The sequence below is a fragment of the Erithacus rubecula genome (genome assembly GCF_903797595.1).
Source record: "Erithacus rubecula genome assembly, chromosome: 12".
Taxonomy (NCBI): domain Eukaryota; kingdom Metazoa; phylum Chordata; class Aves; order Passeriformes; family Muscicapidae; genus Erithacus; species Erithacus rubecula.
The window spans coordinates 17,541,755-17,558,908 of record NC_136664.1 but is presented as its reverse complement, the minus strand read 5'-3'; the positions used below and the strand labels follow the sequence as shown (position 1 = coordinate 17,558,908).

Sequence of the window (17,154 nt, the reverse complement as noted above, 5' to 3'; positions counted from 1 at the left end):
CAGATGCTGTAGTATCTATTGTAAATAAATATCTGATTTCCATTCACCTTAGAGGGACTGATAACACCCTGACCTTGGGGCAAGCCCTGTATTTGGGGTCCTGTTACATGGGATAAGTTTTCTGCACTTTTTTCCAGAGGTCTTACAAGAATGAGCTGCAGCTTAACATTTGTGGGAGCAGACATCACTTAAAGCTGCACCTCTCAGGACAAGGTCTGGAGCCACGGTTGGAGTTCGCCCCCCCAGTACTAAAGATGGGATGGGTGCTGGTGAACAGCAATGGGTTAGAGGCCACAGTGGTGGTGAAGAACCCATGTAACTTCCCTGTTGAGTTTTACTCTCTGGATTTTGATGAGCAGTACCTTGAGGAGGAGAAGGTGAGAAGGCAGGTCTGGTCCCCATGTACATGCTGCCCAAGTTTCACAGCACTCCAGCATTCCTAGGCTTGTGCCAGGGAGATAGAGGCAATCCCCAGGGCAAAGCCAAATCCGCTGATGTGCTGTGGGTGGACTTAGGTAGTTTCTGTTGTTGGGAGGAAGGAAGGAGACAGAAAATGGGTTTGTTGAGTATGTGTGATGAGAGTAGGAAAAGGAATCTTGTGTATGATTTCTCTTCCCTAACTGCATAGATGCTGAGGATGGCAGTGGGGTCTGAGTACCAAAAGAACTTTCTAATGCCTCCACGTGCCGTGGGTGGGACGCTGCCCCCGAGGTGCTGGAGCATTATGAAGCACAGAAGAGGCCGAAGGCTCAACGGGCAGAGCTCAAGGCCATGGCAGAGGCCAAGGCCACAGCTGAGGCTGAGGCCATGGACAAGGCAGCACCAGGTCAGAAAAGCATTGAGGGTTTGGTGGTGTCTGTCTTGCCTGCGGTCACAGCAGGGAGTCCAGCCCATACACCCTGAACTCTCTGTCACCTTGTTCTCCAGGGAAAGCCCATGCTTTTAGCAGCTGCCTGTTCCCCATCTTGGTGGAGGAACTCTTGGGTGAAGGGCTGTGTCATCGTCTATGAAACCTGAGTGTAACCAAAGCTCTAATCTGCCTGCCATAGACTGGGGAAATAACCAGGATATTCCCTTGTGTCCCTTAGCCACAAAGACTAAAATTGCATGAGTTCTTCAGCCAGTAGGACCAGGTCTAATATCACTGGCTCTTTTATATTTGCACCTTCCTAGCAACAAAAGAACAAGCTCATGTTGCTTTCACCAAGTCTCCTTTCCTGGGATCTGAGGAGATGGGAAGGATGATGAGGATCAAAGGAAGGTGGGAGGCTGACTTTTCCCTCTGCATTTGCAGCATATGACAGGGCTGTCACAGTCTTTCCTAAGCCCATGGTGGAAGTGACTGGGAATCCTGTCTCTTGGGCTGTCATGCGCCACCTGGGCATTGACCCATCTTTGGAGAGGCGTGAAGCACAGCAGGACAGGAGGATTGTTCTTATTGTCCATGGACCACCCCGGGCAGGTATGTGAGCTGCAGCCCTGGGCTGCAGGGAGAGGGGCAGGCAGGAGGAGCACATCCTGGTGGATCATGGTGCTTAAGGCAAAGTCCTCAGCTGAACAGGAGGTAGAGTTGATCTTCTTGGCTCCAGAATTCAGAACTTGTACCCACTCTCCATCTGCCTCCCTCACGGCCTCCCCAGAGGGACACTTGCTTTCCCACTGACCTTTTAAGTTTGAAATCTTGAGATTTTTCCAGGGCCTATCCCTGTAAGGCCTCATATGCACGTGTCACCAAGCAATCCTCCTCTCTCTCAGGAAAGACAGAGGTAGCGGCGGCCCTGTGTCACTATTATGGCACTGCTCACTTGTCCATTGACACTGTGGTGAAAGAGGCGATCGCCAGTGATCAGAGCCAAGCAGGGTGCCAGGCCCGGGAGCTTTGCACCAAGGCTGCCATGGAGCTGAAAGCTGAGGATGAAGGTAATGCTGGTAAGGAGAAATGCTGGACCCAGATGCCAGTGCTTGAGAAACCCACCATGACTGTCCACTTCTGCTTACTCAAAGCAGCAGTTTTTTATAGTCCTTAGGTCTCATGGGTGAAGTGCATCTCTGGCTTGTCTAAAGAAAAAGGAAATCAATTTTAAGGGCTCAGTCAAGGGTTCTTTTATAGCCCCTTTGCTGCCATTCTTGCACATGTTTGTGTTTTTTTGGAGGGGTGAAGCACATCTGTCTGTTTCCTAAATATTTTATATTTCCTCTAAGCTGAATCAAGCTTGCTCCTCATGGGCAGCAGGCAGAACTGCTGCCCACTTTGACAAGGAAAAAGCTTCTGAAGTGGCTCATTAAGCATGAGGAGACTGACTATGAGTGTAACCTTGCAAACGAGAGGAAGGGAAGGACAGCCTCCCAGAGGCATTTCCAATGAGAGACATGCTACAGGATGAGCTCTTTCCTCCAGAGATTCACCTGTGCCCACTGTCAGGGTACACAGCTTGTGCATGTTAGGCTGTTCCCCATGTGACTTTAATGAAACTTACTGGGCAGTTGGTGCCCTGAGCTCTGCAGGGTAAGGCAGACCTGGCTCGGTGCAGGCAGAAGTTTTGCATTGCTCATGCATTTTGCACCTGGCTGGGTTGGGAGCTGGTGGAAGGAAGAAGAGTCTGGGTCCCAGCCGGGGTTTTCCCACAAGGATGATTTAGCTTCAGTGGAGGCAGGTGATGCAGGTGGGGTAGGACTGCACGTCTCCATATGAGAATGCAGGATGGGTGCAGTGAATGGAAAAATGGTCCTGGAGGACCAATCTTTGGCTTGATCTCTAGGGGAACTGCTGTGTAAGCAGTGTCACCTGCTTGCACAGTTGTTAGGAGGGACATAGTAGTGCTGGCTTTCAAATCAAGTATGGGATGGCATGCTTTACCATGCTGGTAAGAGAAGCGGGGAAGGAGCTGCTTTGGGGAAACAGTGTTGTCAGTGCCCAGCAGACTGGGGGAAAAGTGCCATGTTCCTTCCAGGGCCCAAGGTTGTGCCCATTGTGGGGAAAGGTGCCTAATTGCTTTTCAAAGCCCCCCTGAACCATCTGTGCCCTATGCAGGTAGAAACTCTCAGCTCAGTGCTCAGAGCAAGAATAAACAAGCCTCTGGGGAAAAAAACAACAAGAAGAATGCCAAAGGCAAGATTCCTTCAGCACAAAAGATAAAGGAGCCAGTGAAGGTAAGCATGATCTGCCCTGGTTGATGCCTGGGAGCTTTGCATTGTCTTTGAGATGGGCAGGGGCTGCATCAGCCAGGCCTGGTATGTGGGTCCATAGTGCCAAGCCCAGCTGATAGGCTGGGTATGACTTGGGCTGGGAGCTGCACTGGTTCTCAGTGGTTTGCTGGCAAAGGGCAGTCCTGGCTAGTGTGGCTGCAGTCAGTGAGCACAGTGCTGGGAGGCTGCACTGGGGGCTTACAAGCTTGGGTCTCTGCTGACCAAGGCATGGGCCCTCCAGGACCATTTCCTGGAGCCCCCCAAGCTGCACCATAGGGTTGTTCTAGTCTCCACTAGTGAGGAACCCCAGCTCCAAGCCCAGTATCGGGAGTTGTTCAGGGCTTTCCGCCGTGATTTTTTCCTTACAATGGTCCACATTACAGTTCACAGTTTCCACGGCTCCTGTGCCGCAGCAGCTGAACATCATCAGCAGTAATGGGGAAGAGCTGAACTGCTTGAGCTGTGTGCTGCCCGAGGACCTGCTGGTGGACATCCTCTGTGAGAGGCTGAAGGTGTGTGGGGTGGGGGAAAAGGACTCATTCCTGCTCCAGAGAGACAGTCAGTGAGGTACAACTTGGAGAGGAGGAGGTCTGTATGTGCTGTTGGAAGATTTGGAAGATCCTGGACTGCATGCAGGGAACCCTGGGGGAAGCTGCAGATGCTCTTGGTTAGCAAAGCCTAAGGACAGATCCAAGCTGGTCTTAGCTAATGCCCTTGGAACAAGGATAGCTGGTGCCCTGTGACATCTGGGTTTATTGTCCAGCTGCGATCCCCCTGCATGCAATGGCTGACTTACTCCTCCCTTTATTCCCAGCGTGAAGACTGCAACAAGGGAGTGGTCTTTGATGGCTTGGAGAACCTCTTTGCAAGTAGCCTGGAATCTTCTCTGCTCTGTCTACTCAAAGCTGTCAAGAATTGTCATCATATCTACATTGTGAACCTGCATCAGGATTGTGCTGCTTGGATAACCAAGGAAGAAAATGAAAGAAAGAGGAGGAAAGCTAAAAGAGAGAAGGAAGGTGAGATATCTCCCTTCCTCTCAAACCTTTTTTCTCAAGCCCTCAACCTTATCTCTGTGTATCTGGGTTTGCAGCAGAGCTTGTAAGAAATGTTTTTATTAATCTTTCCACCTTCTGCCTCAGTGTATATTGGGATTGAGGGTAGTCCTTGACAATCCTTTTAAGGGTTCGCAGATATTAAGGAAAAGTGGCAAAAATAAAAGAAGAGCGGTACGATGACCATGACTTAGCAACATGAAACACTTCAATAATAATGAAAGTAAATGTGAGATGAGGCCCAAAACTCGAAATATAATAACCAAGGGGACCAGGTTTCTTTAGGAGCCAGTGGTTGAAGACCAAGATGAAGGGAGGTCCAGGGCATAAATATGGGGCAAGAGAGGGGGTGGAGTGGAGGTTAGGGTCCAATGGGTACAAGGGAAAGTGGTGCAGAGGTTGAGTAAAGGAAGGTAGGGTCCAATGAGTTAGGTTGAGTGGAACATTGCATCAGCTGAGGGCCAATGGGGATACAAGGAAGGGAGAACACTCTAGGAATTGGGAGTGGTGATAATTAACTCGGATATGAGGGTTAGGAATATGTATGAGGTATTAACACAGGCAATCTCATTTTGGAACTTTTGTCTGGGTTCAACACAACTTGAGCAAATACCTCCCAAGGTTGAGGTTTATGGTACAACCTCTCTTCAGTGATGGTTGCATGACCTGGAATACTGGTCAGGCGGGCTCTTACGAGTGTAACCAGAACTCAGAGTTGCAGGAGATCTGAGGTTTTAAGACTCACCCTAATCTCTAACATTAAAGCTTGGGCACAAGTCCAAGCTGCTGTATCTCAGTAACAAATGACTGTCCTCAGCCTTGGTGTGCTTAAGACAGGCAAAGCACAGGAACTCACTGCCCAGCCATAGTTTGGGTGATTGTCTGAATTTTGGAGCAGGGATATGAGCTCCCAACATCTCCTGATATGATAAGCTGGGTTGGGAAAAGCTGTGAATCCTTGCAGCTGACCCAGAGCACCCAGCTCTGCTTGTAGTCACTCACGGTTTCTCTTCTGGTTTGTGCTAAAGAACTGCAGCAGAAAAAAGTTTTTCAGAGGAACATGGAACGTGTCTTGAAAATGGATGAGGATAAGTATTGTGCACTCCCTGGGGAGAAGAAAGCTCTAGTGGATAAAATAATACTGAGAAGGAAGCATCTACAGAGGGAGAGGTGAGTAAGCCTTCCATGGGTTACTGCTCAGAGTTTTGCATCTAGTAGTTACTTGGGGTGAAGGTGAGTAAAGGAGCAGGAAGGGCCTTTGTAAGGGTTTTACAGAGATGTTTATTTCAGCCACAGGTCTGCATCGTCCAGAGTTCAGGGAACAAAGGTGAAAGGCTTGTGGGGGGGTTCAGGTTTTGTCAAGGGATAAGCAGGCGGGAAATCCTTAGGGACCAATTGCCAGGGGACAGGGGTGTCCAAGGGTGGGGTTAGGGTGAGAAGGCCAAGAGAGGAGCAGAGTAGGAGTGACTGAAAGGCTGACTGACAGGGAGAGGGCACAGGGCTTGCTTTGGCTTCTCTAATTGGGAATGCCTTTCTGGGTCTCCACAAGGGTAGTGTCCCTGGAGGGTTTCCCTGCTCCAAGGGCTCTGAGCTCAGAGGTGTTTGATAGCAAAGGCCAGAAGAAATGCAGGGATGGCCAGTCTTAGCTCCCTGGCTCCCAAGAGAGGAAGGACCTTCTTTTGTTGAGACAGAACATCTTCTCTATTTTAATGGTGAGCCCTTCTGGTTTAGATGCTGCCTGCAGGGAGCTGGGCTCTGGGCTTGCCTTGGCACTGCCTGTAGAAGCGTCCTTAAATCTATGATGTTGATTTGCACTTTCTTCATCATCTCTCTTCTTCACCAAAACAGTAGGATTGTGGTATGGGCAGGTGTGGGGCACAGATAAACCCTTGGTTTGGGTACCGATCCTGCCACAGATAAAGTCCTTGCAATGCTGATCTGCCAGGATTCTCCTTGTGGTGGGACACCACCCATAAAAGCTCATGTGCTTTGGGCTCCCCTGCAGCTGCAGATGTAGGCAAGCTCTGCTCCAGCCAGGCAGCCCAGCTCAGGACACACAGGAAGAGTGTGGAGCTGGGAGGTGAGGCTGCTTAAAGCAAGCCTGTGTATCAGGGCTTTGTTCAGCTCAGGCTGAAGTTGGTTTCAAGGGGAGGAGACAGACAAGGCTGCTTCAAATCATTTCCATGGCAGATAGCACTAGTTTGCCTTGGTCACAGTGGGGTTCTGGCAGGAAATCTGGCTGACAAGAGCCTGTCTTGCTGGAGAGGAGTTCCTACAGCCTTTGCTTTCTGAATGATAGGATTATTCTCATTAAGGAACAGGCTATGCCCAGGGAGAAGGGAGCTGAATGAATGGAGTAAGAATTGTAGGAGAGACAAGCAGATGTTAGCAATTTGTGATGTGGTTTAAACTGGGAAATTAAGAAATGAAGGGCATATTCAGGCATCAGTGCAGAGAGTTGGTGGATCACCTTGGGATGTGGGCTGGAGGTGTCTGGGTGTGCCTTAAGAGGGAGGTTGCACAGTTGAGACCTTATGATGGCAAGGCTTAGGTTTGACTGGTCTTGGAGGTCCCCTTCCACAATTCACTTGGGATGTTCCCAACCTCTGTGGTTGAGGAAAAGTCAGGAAAACAGTCTCATAGTTATGCCTAGCCTCAGGGTCAAAGAATAGAGTGAGCTAAAGTGAGTGAGCCCGGGTTTGTGGTGGTGACTCTCAGAGATGTTTTCTGTTTTGTTTGCTGAAGGGAGCGGAAGGAGCTGGCTCAAAAGCTTGAGGAGGAGGCAAAAGCCTTAGAGGAGGAGGAGAGGCAAAAGGAGGAAGAGAGGCGAAAGGAGGAAGAGAGGCAGAAGAAGGAAAGGAAGGGGAAGCAGCCTCCAAAACCAGAAAAGAAGGAAACCAAAGCCCCAGAGAAGAAGGAAACCAAAATCCCGGGGAATAAGGAAATAAAATCCCCAGAGAAGAAAACCAAGTCTCCAGATAAGAAGGAAACCAAAGCCCTGGAGAAGAAGGAAAACAAAATCCCAGAGAAGAAGGAAATCAAATCTCCAGGGAGGATGGAAACCAAATCCCAAGAGAAGAAGGAAACCAATGCCCCAGAGAACTTTGGGGAGCCCAAAGACCTAGAGGATGAGATAAACAAAATGCTAGAGGATGCGATAAACGAAATCCTAGAGGATGAGATAACTGAAATCCTAGAGGAGGAAACCAAAATCCTAGAAGAACGTACATACAAAGCCCAAAAGATCTGGGAAATCACAGACAAGGAGGAAACTGAATCCCCAGAAAAGGAGGAAACTGAACCCCCAGAGAAGGGGGAGCCCAAAGCCCCAAAGAAGGGGGAACCTAAAACCCCAGAGAAGGGGCAACCCAAATCCCCAGAGAAAAGGGAACCCAAAGCCCCAATGAAGGGGGATAGCAGAGCCCCTGGGAAGGGGGAAACCAAAGCCCCTGACAAGGAGGAAGCTGAAATCCCAGAGTACCCAGCTGAGATGCATAAAAACTTGATCCAGAGGTTTCAGATCTATGAGTCATCGCAGCAGGACGTCGCACAGGTTTTCACCTACTTTGACAGGGTTCAGGGTACTGTGCAGTTACCTGTGATCCAAAACGGAAGCACATCCCAGCTTTCAGGTGAAAACAAAGGTCAGAGGACCAATAAGCCTCAGAAGAAGGTGGAGAAGAAGCCTGAAAAAAAAAGTGGAGGCCAGAGGAGTCTTCAGCCATCTCGGCTGGAGACACAAAGCGAAGTTGCAGAAGAGGCAGTCAGAGACGAGTACGTCGGGATACCATGCCTGGACATCCAGGTCACAAATCCAAAGGACATGATTAGGGAGATCCTGAGGGATGAGAGGCTGCCAACGAAAGACGAGGTAAAACCTGGCAAGGTTCAGATTTTGAGCTTGCTGTGGTCTTGGGCCCTGGAGCATTGTGTCCCCCCAGGTGATAATGGCACAGAGCCTTGTCCAGGCCCCTGATGATGTTCCACAATGACTCTGTAGCATCTGTGTGGATGGGGGCTTATCACCATCCCTCAGTGGGCAGAAAGTGGGAGTGCTCTGTGTACAAATATCCCATCTGTTCAGAGTTTCCCAGCTTGGAAATCATTATAAATGGTCCCAGGACAGGGCAGCTCATGGTTTTCTTCAGCTGAGTCACCTTGGGAGAGCTTCTCTCCCCGTCCTGCTTGTAGCTCTTGCCTCTGCTCTGGAGCCAGCTCACCCCACTGGGCATAACAAAGCACTTGTACTTCATATAAATTGAAAATCTGACTGCCAAAAGCTCAGTGCCTTTAAAGACGATGAAGGCGACAGAAGTATAAACAGGATTTTCTCATGTGTTTTAGATGCTGAGATATCTGGGACTGCATCCTGAAGGGCCTCCCCTTCCCCCTGCTGCTGTCCTCTCCATAGTCGACTACCCAGAGGAGCGGCTGGGCTCTGCAGAGCGTGTGAAGCCCTTCACCATCGCTGCACCAGATGGTGCTGCTATGGAACACCATCTGGTGGGTGCTCCAGTGCTGCTGGCACTGAAGGTGCCAGGGCAGGGACCAGGCTAGCTGGGGGCACTTGGGCAGGTTGGATGGAGAAGGATCATTGTGGAGAGGTAGTGAGGATGTGGTGGGGCCCCGGGTCTGCAGGTTTCCTTTCTGTCAGGGATGGGACGAAAGAGACAGCTCTGCAGGAGATAGAGCAGTTCCATAAGGCAAGGGAAAAAATCACTTACTTAAAACCATAAGCTTCCTTTCAGGAGAGGGTCCTGAGTGACAAGGGTTGTCCTGGGTAAAACATACACTAATAAGGAAGACCCAGTACCTGGGCAGGTGGACTTTTTTATTTATTCTCTCTTCCATTGGTTAACAAACCCCAACTTAGCTTTTCAGGATGGAGATGTCTCAGGGCTCACCTCTCCCTCCCTTTTCTCTCTCCCCTTAGGCCAAGACCCTAGATGTGAAGGGCAGTTCTGCCAGCAGATACAACTCTCTAATGGAGAGCCAGATCTTCACACACAGAACAGAAAGTCCCCAGGATTCCTTTGCAACAAGATCCAAAAGTGCCCTGAAAAGAGTCTCAATCCCCACAGAACTTCTCCGGTGAGCCACACAGGAGGAGGTGATGCCTCTGTTCCTTGGTCCTCTTGCCAAGCAAGGTTCATTGTGAGGTTATGACCTCCAGTGCTCTAGGCATAAACTTCATAGAGTAATTCTCTAAAAAAGCAAGCAGCTAATAGTTGCTAAAAAGGTTATTTATTGCAGAAGCACATCAGTCTCCAAGGCACCATCACAGACATCAAAGTCCTTACTAAGTTTAGTTGAGAATCCCAAGTTAAAGCACAGGCTGTTCCTGAAGGTCCCGATGGGGCCGATGTCGGTGCGGCAGCTCCTGTCTTCTTCTCGGGTGTTGACGGCTCTAAAAGCAATGGCAGCAAAGCAGAGGGGCAAGAAAGGCAAAAGGCAAAAGCACTAACTCTCCCTAATACTAACTCTTATACAGGGTTTTCTCAACAAGCTAAGATGCAAGCTCAGACCACCACTCCTCAACCTATTAGAATCCTAATTTCTTAGCACTCTATGTTACGTATAAACTATGCATACCTCCTATCTTACTGTATTTAAGAAATGTAAACAATATTCTTACTATAGCTCTATTATGTCTAAGTCCTGTCTACAACTGTGGACCTGGAGCCTCTACTGAAGATATCGGTATATTTCAACCTTCACTAGAACACTCACTGCTACCGTGGCATTTGAGACCTTTTACTTACTAAAAGCACTACAGCTCCTACTTAAAACTTACTGACTTACTTCTGTTTATGTGTAAGTGGCTTAATATACTTCAGTCCATCCAAAGGCTTTAATTCCATCTCTGCATCTTGATTCCTCCTTGAGGGATTCAGAGAATCCCCGAACTCACTGATTCCAACAGTCCATCATCCCCAGCTGCACAGTGACCCTGTGCCAGTGCCTCCGTGGGATGGCCAGTGCACCCTCCTTGTTCCATTTGCTCCTCAGCAATGTCTGAAGCCTCCTCTTTAATTGCCAGGCTGAAGCGGTACCGGTGGATAGTGCCTAGCCACGGGGAGGTGCAACTGAAGGTCCACTTCTCCACCAAAAGGCCGGGGCAGTTTGAGCAGACACTGAGGTTTGAGCTGGTGGAGTCAAAGCGGCAGTACGAGCTGCCCTGCAGTGGCACCGGCCTGTACCCCAGCATCAGCCAGAACCCACGGTAAGGCTGGCCCCTGGCAGCCTCCCACACTGCTGCCCCTGAACTCACAGCCAGGGCTGCCCGTGGGGCTTCTGGCCTGGGCAGACCCTGCTGCCTGAGATCACCCAGCATCTCTTCCTCTGCTGGGAGCTGGGAAGGCAGATGGTACCTCAGCCACCAGGAAGGGTTATGGTTTTCTGACTACATATCCTACTTAGAGCAGCTCATAGCTCCTTCTTCCCCACTTTCTCTGCCCAGGCTGGTGTTTCCACAGTGGAGGGAGACCATGGAGGCAGATGAAATCATCTTCAAGGAATATGTTGAGAGCACAAAGCAATTCCATTTTGGACCTCTGCTGTGTGGGAAATCAAGAGAGTGGTATGTGCTCCCTGCAGGGCCTTGTACTTTTCTGGACACGCTTGGAAGAGACTTGCTGTCCTGGTGGCACTGTCCAGGGCAGTCCCCAGCAGAGTCCTGGGAGACACGTGGCTTTGAAGGACCACAGATGTGTGAACCTGAGCAGATAAGAGGCTAATGAGCCTTGGAGGAGCTGCTCTGCCTGCCCGGTGGGTGCCTTGGTGGCCGCCTTGGTGGCCAGAGTCACATGCTGCTGCCAGTCCAAAGGTGACTTGGACAGCTTCTGTCCCCCTCCACATCTCAGCTTCCCCCCATAGGAAATGAACTTTGTAGTGGTTTTTAAAGTGCTTTGAGCTCTGCAGGTAGTCTGATCGAGCAATTATTCTATAGATGGTTTTGTAAACCTTTCATTCCTCTGTAATTATTAATAAGATTTTATGGTTGACCTGCCAGTGGGTGTCGGGGGAATGTACAGCAGGAATTACATTTTCCTGTAATGACATTGCATCCTCACTGCTGGATAAAGTCTGCCTAAACACATTGTCATTGAAGCTATTGTGTATTTCTACTTTTACTGTCACTTGTTTTTTAATAATATTTAACATTAAGTTCTTATCTCCATGAGAGCTCTGGAGGGCTAGGTCTATTTTGGAAACCCAAGGAAATTAAATAGAAATAGTTCAAGAAAACATAGAATCTTTAGCCAGGTTGATGGATGGTCTGTGATTTCTGTTTTCGTCTTTAACCCTTTCACTCCAAAGTAATTTCCACACCTGAGAGGAGGGTCATTTGTTATCTTTTCTTATTTCCTCTTGTGAATTGATAGTTTATATTTCCTTCTCAGACTTTCAGCTAACCCATGAAATCCAAAGCAGTTTCATGATTTTTTTGAAAGAGATTAGCTAAAGTCTTTATCCAAAAGCCTTTCTTTATACCCTGCAGGGGAGACACCCCAAGAAAGAAGGGGAAAGAACCTGTGTGCCTGGCGTGCTGTTGTTTGTCTAGGCACTTTTGAGTTTATGTTGTATTAAAAACTCTTGAAGTGGCCTGAGCATCATCAGGCTTCTGGGGTGGAGGCACCAAGTCAGGGGAAGGCATCAAAGTAAGGCAAGGATGAGCACACGTCAATGCCCCTGGCTGAGATGCATTTCCCTCACTTGTTTGTTAGAACTGGGTCTTCCAGCACCACTGGAGAGTACAGGGTGCTCTCCTCAACATGTGGCAAAGGCAACAGTCTCCTCTGCAGCCTTTTCCCCTTTTGTGGACAGGTACAAGGCCCAGAACCATCGTGGCAACAGGGAGAGTATAACCATCCTCAACAACTCCCCCATGGATATAGAGGTCCAGTTCTGCTTTGAGATTGATGGGGAAGCAGACACGTTCTTCTTGTACCCTCCCAACATGACCCTGAAACCAGAGGAGAAGCAGGTAGGAGAAGGGCAGGTAAGGCAGGCACTGTGGAAGTGCCCAGAAGCTGGTCCTCCTGCTCACACGCAGTGCTGTTTCTATTTCTTTCTCTGGTGCTGGGTCCAGGAGCTGACCATTTGGGCATTCCCCACTTTCTATGGCTTCCTGGAAGACAGACTCATCTGCTGCATTGAGAAGAACCCAGAGCCAGTAGTCTTCAGCCTGTGCTGCCATGGGGTGCAGGTGAAGCTGGAGATCAGCCCCCGGGAGCTGTCTTTTGACAAGATGCTTCTGCACGGGTCAGTCATCCCACAAGCACTCTAAGACTTGTGCCAAAGATAAAATGTGTGACTCTGGTTTCCAGGACATGGATGGAGCTGCTTTGAGTTGCATTCAGTGGTGAGGCTGGTGTGACCATCCAGCAGGTAATGCCAAGTGCTTTCCTGTCTCTGCAGGATTGACAGCAGGACCTTGGTCCTGAGAAATGACAACCTGCTGCCCATGGCCTGGCAGTTCAGTGGGCTGGATGACACTGTTGAGGCCTTCTCCTTATCACAAGATAATGGCACCATTGATCCCCGCTCAGAGTTTGAAGTGACACTGAATTTCAGGGCTGAGAAGACTGGTCTCTTTGGGAAGATCCTCCGACTAGAGGTGAGAGGGACTGTGCCCTGCCCTGCAGCCCTGTGCTCTTAGGGACAGTCAGGAAGAGCTGCACCTGACAGACACAAGGGTGTAGAGGCAGCCTCTGCCTCTACACAGTGTTTGCCAGGACATGCAGTGCATCCACAGCCCCCCAGATAACCAGGCACTGCATCCAGAGCCAGTTCCACAAGCACCTTGTCCCTGTGAATGGTTGGAGGTTGTTGTTTGGTTGTACAGACTGCAGGCTTATCTCTACATTTCTCCTGGAATCTGTATGAACCTCTTGCATAGTGCAACAAACTCTCCCCCTGGGATTTTGTTCCCCATGCTTTAGGGGCTGTGTTTCAGAGAGGGTGCCAGGTGATTGGAGAGGGCTGTCAATGCCATCTGCTCTGAGACACCTCACACTTCTCATGGTTGTTCTAACATCCCTGTGCCTCTCAAGGATGCTTTAGCAGCAGCATTCCCTGCTGTAGAGCTCAGATGAGCTCAGATTTGGGTTGATAGGGTTTTTTACTGCAGCAGAATCCCACTGGGGCAGCTCATGAGGTGAACAGTTTAACAAAGCTTGGCAGTGAACCAACACTTGTGAAGCCAGGGAGGCCATAGAGGAAGCAGCCAGCAGAGACAAGGACTTACAGGCTGTCTGCCAAAAGAATCATCTGAACAATGCTTGTTTCTTGCTGCCTCAGGTTTCAGATACAGAAAACGTCCTGGGAATTGTTCAGGCTGAAAACATCGAAATCTCTGCAGAGGTCTATGATGTTGCTCTGAACATTGACATGCCTGAAGGTCAGTGGATGGCTCCCAAACAAAGCAGTGCAGATGCACTGCATTACCTTGGGAGGTGGGCAACCAAAGCGATGGGATGGGATGGGATGGGATGGGATGGGATGGGATGGGATGGGATGGGATGGGATGGGATGGGATGGGATGGGATGGGATGGGATGGGATGGGGTGGGATGGGATGAATATGTAAGCACATACCCTGCAAAGTGCATAGAATAAAACATTGTCAGGGCACTGACAGCTTTAAGTCTCTCCCCTCTGGAATTTGAAGTGTGCAGCTTCATGTGCAGGTTGGATTTGGGGGCTTTGAATCAACAGTGAGGTGAACAGGCAGTTGGCAACTGCCACAGGCCTAGCACAGCATATAAAGTAATTGGTTTTGTGCTTGGAAGCAAGGAAATGGAAGCCAAGCTCCTTAGGTACTAAGCCTGCAGATATTTTGAGTGAGAAAGGGCAGACAAGTAGCTGGAAAACACTTTCAAGAAAACATTTTCAACACTTTCAGATACTTGCTGAAAGGGGTTTTGTGCCAAGACCTCCATGTACCTTATGACCTCGTGCATTCTGCAGCAACTCACAAATACCATGTTTGACCTTCTGTGGGTTTTCTGCAGGTCCAGATGGAAGCTTGGAATTTGGAACTATTAATGTCCTGGAAAATGTGAAGAAAGTCCTTACTCTAAAGAACAAAGGGATATACAACATTGGGTACCGGTGAGTCCAGCTGCCAGGCAATGAGCATTGCTTCCGCTTCCCTAGTCCTGCCTTCTCCCTCTTTCAATGGCTAGAACCTGTTTCCATGCTGGCTACCTCCTGGTAAATACAAAACCTCGGCTCTCTAATCTCAACTATTTTACCAGAGAATCCAGCCACAAGCCAGCAGTTCTTTACAACTCAGCAGGAACCCAAAGGAGAGCCTCAGAAATTTCTACCACTGAAATGCTGAGATTCATTGCCTTTCTTTGATGGTCACCTCCTTTCTCTCTCTGAGACTCTGTAAAGGAGTGAATGAAAAATTTCACTCTAAAGGTTTCTTGCACGAACCTCATGATTATTTGCACTCTCTGTCAAGATCCAGGAGTCCCTGAGCAGAATTGGATGCTCCCTTTTCTTTTTTTTTTTTCTGGTCCTATGCAAAGTCTTGACTGCACTAGTGGCACTTATACTTTTAACTGCAGAGGTCTCCATTCCTTCCCTTTCTGCCCTTCAGTTTCATACTGAAGGGTGCAGGTTCCAGGATGCAAGACGTGGCATCCCACTTCACTATTGAGCCTCAATCGGGCACTCTGGTTGCCTCCCAGACTGGTACGAATGTTGAGATGCTCTTCCACCCCACAAGGGAGATGCTCCTCAAGAACAGACCCATCCTGTACTGCCAGGTGAGCCTGGGCCAGGCTCTGTTATCACACGGCGTTTTGGGAGCATAAACAGGAAGGAGGGCTTGAACTGGACAATCCTCTCTCCTACGTACACAAAGTCTTTCAAAACCATTGGGAGGCTTCCTAAGTGGAGCTGAGGATCTGACTCTGGAGGAGGTCCTTAAACAGGGAGGGGTAAACTGATGGAGGCCTGGAGTGGAGGCTGGGGACTGGGGTAGAGGCTGGCCTCTTTGCTGCGTTTATCACCCCTTCCTGTGGACGCAGGTGATGGATGCCAGGTCTGGGAAAGGAGGCCAGACTGTCGCCACCATCCCAGTGAGGGTGTCTGCAAACGCTGTGTACAGCAAGTTCAGTATTGAGCCTGCCTCACCCATCAACTTTGGGGCTTTGATCAAGGACACCAAGAAGACCCAGATTGTCGTGCTGGAGAACAAAGGCATGCTCAACTTCAGATTTCGCATCCAGCGAGCACCCAAGGATTCATCTGCCTTGGAAATCAAAAGGTACAAGAAGCCCTGCACCACCCTTCCTTTCTGAGGAGGCACCACCCCGTGGCTGGCATGTGGCAGGCAGCCAGGAGACCTGGGTTGTCGTCCATCTGCATCCCTGCCTTGGGGAGAGGGAGCAAGAAAGCACCTCGGTATCCCCATGTGTAGTATGAAGCTGGTGATAGAGCTGCTCTGTGCAGCACTGGGGGCTGCAGGCTGCTTTCTGGGAGCCATCGGGGCAGGAAGGCTTTCCTCTGTGGGGAGGAATGGCTTTGGCCTCCGAGAAAGGCAGGGGAGCTCGGCATGACAGATGCATCTGCTTCCTCCACAGTTTAAAGCCATGGAAATCTGCTGCACCAACTACCAAGCTGAAATCAAGCTCCACACAGGTGGGTGACTCCTGCTCCCACCAGTGCTGCTGCAGGGGATGTGAGAAGATGCTGCTCTGCCCAGCCTGGGTGCCCAGCCTGGGGGCTTATTGCCATAGGGTGGGACATAGTCTGCAGGATGGAGTCCAGTATCTGCTCAGTCCCATTGACAGTCCTGTACTCTGGCTGAGAGCTGGAGCTGTGGGGTCAACAGAGGGGAGCAGGTCCTGTGTTTGGTAGCTGCTAGCCAGCATAGGTGTGTAAACACCAGAGAAAAAAAACATCCCCCATTGAACTCCCAGTCCACAGAGCTCAGACAACATTCTTCCCAGTCCCCTATCTCTCTTCCATCATTTCTCACAGCTATTTCTGCTCTCCTGTGTTACCTCTGGAGGCTGAAGGATCATAGCTACCACCTTCATTCTTTACACTCAAACTGCTTTCTCTCTGCCACTTGAAACAGGCTTGCAGCTCCTCTTGACTTGTTGGTCTCAAGCCTTTGGGCCACAGAGGCATCCTTCCCTGCCCTGGGTGCTTGGGGCCAGCTGGAGGCCAAAGCTGAGGTGCTGAGGTGCTCAAGGCACAGCTGTTAGCCATCAGCCTCTCCTGGAACTTTTTCTGCAGGATCACCTCGCTGTTGGCATGTTCATGGTGTCCCCCTGCTCCGGCTCCATCGCTCCGTGGGGCCAGCAGAAGATCACCGTGGATTGCTGGGCAGGGCAGGAGGGGACATGTGAGGAGCAGCTCTACATTGACATCACGGGCATAGACCCCAAGGAAAATCCCCTGGGCGTTCCCTTCACCCTGATTGCTGAGTCCTGCCTCCCAGGTACATCCTGTCCACAGGTTCCCTTGGTCACACCTGCTGTTCTTCAGCACCTAAACTCGCTGCTAGGATGGGGAGGCATGCTAGCCCTGGAGTCCCACCTTAAAATCCTCAGAGGTTCCAGCCCTCTTCAAGTCCACCAGTGGACTCATCCCTCCCAGGCTGAGAGGGGTGCATGGAAGGATAAAAGGAAAGCCATGCTCTCTAAGACTGAGGTTGACTGAGCTCCATCCTCACAGCCAGCTCCCCCGCCCAAGGCTGGGTTTAGCACATTGGGCAAAAAGCATTTATCCAACCTTTTGAGAGGCCAGCAGGGTCCAGATAAATTCATCAGAGAGGCTTCTCCATGCTCATCCCTCTGGTTTGTCCACAGGAATTGATAAGGATGTCATGTCCATCTTCGAGGAGTATCCAATCTGCAGCAGCATCAACCTCGGCCGCAAGCTGCAGT

General features: G+C 50.0%; 1 protein-coding gene across 1 annotated transcript; it reads left to right on the top strand.

Annotated features, from left to right (window-relative positions):
* Positions 1–254: 254 nt before the first annotated feature.
* On the top strand, positions 255–15,693 carry LOC306807049 (hydrocephalus-inducing protein homolog; the record flags this gene model as incomplete). Its single annotated transcript, XM_079316302.1, has 19 exons — positions 255–377; positions 712–826; positions 1,295–1,462; positions 1,756–1,766; positions 3,570–3,698; positions 4,001–4,205; positions 5,270–5,411; positions 6,987–8,112; positions 8,586–8,744; positions 9,175–9,332; positions 10,282–10,464; positions 10,702–10,821; positions 12,069–12,228; positions 12,334–12,506; positions 12,663–12,861; positions 13,545–13,644; positions 14,257–14,356; positions 14,853–15,021; positions 15,286–15,693. The coding sequence occupies 19 exons, from the start codon at positions 255–257 to the stop codon at positions 15,556–15,558; spliced, it is 3,813 nt and encodes a 1,270-aa protein (XP_079172428.1). The 3' UTR covers positions 15,559–15,693.
* Positions 15,694–17,154: the final 1,461 nt, after the last annotated feature.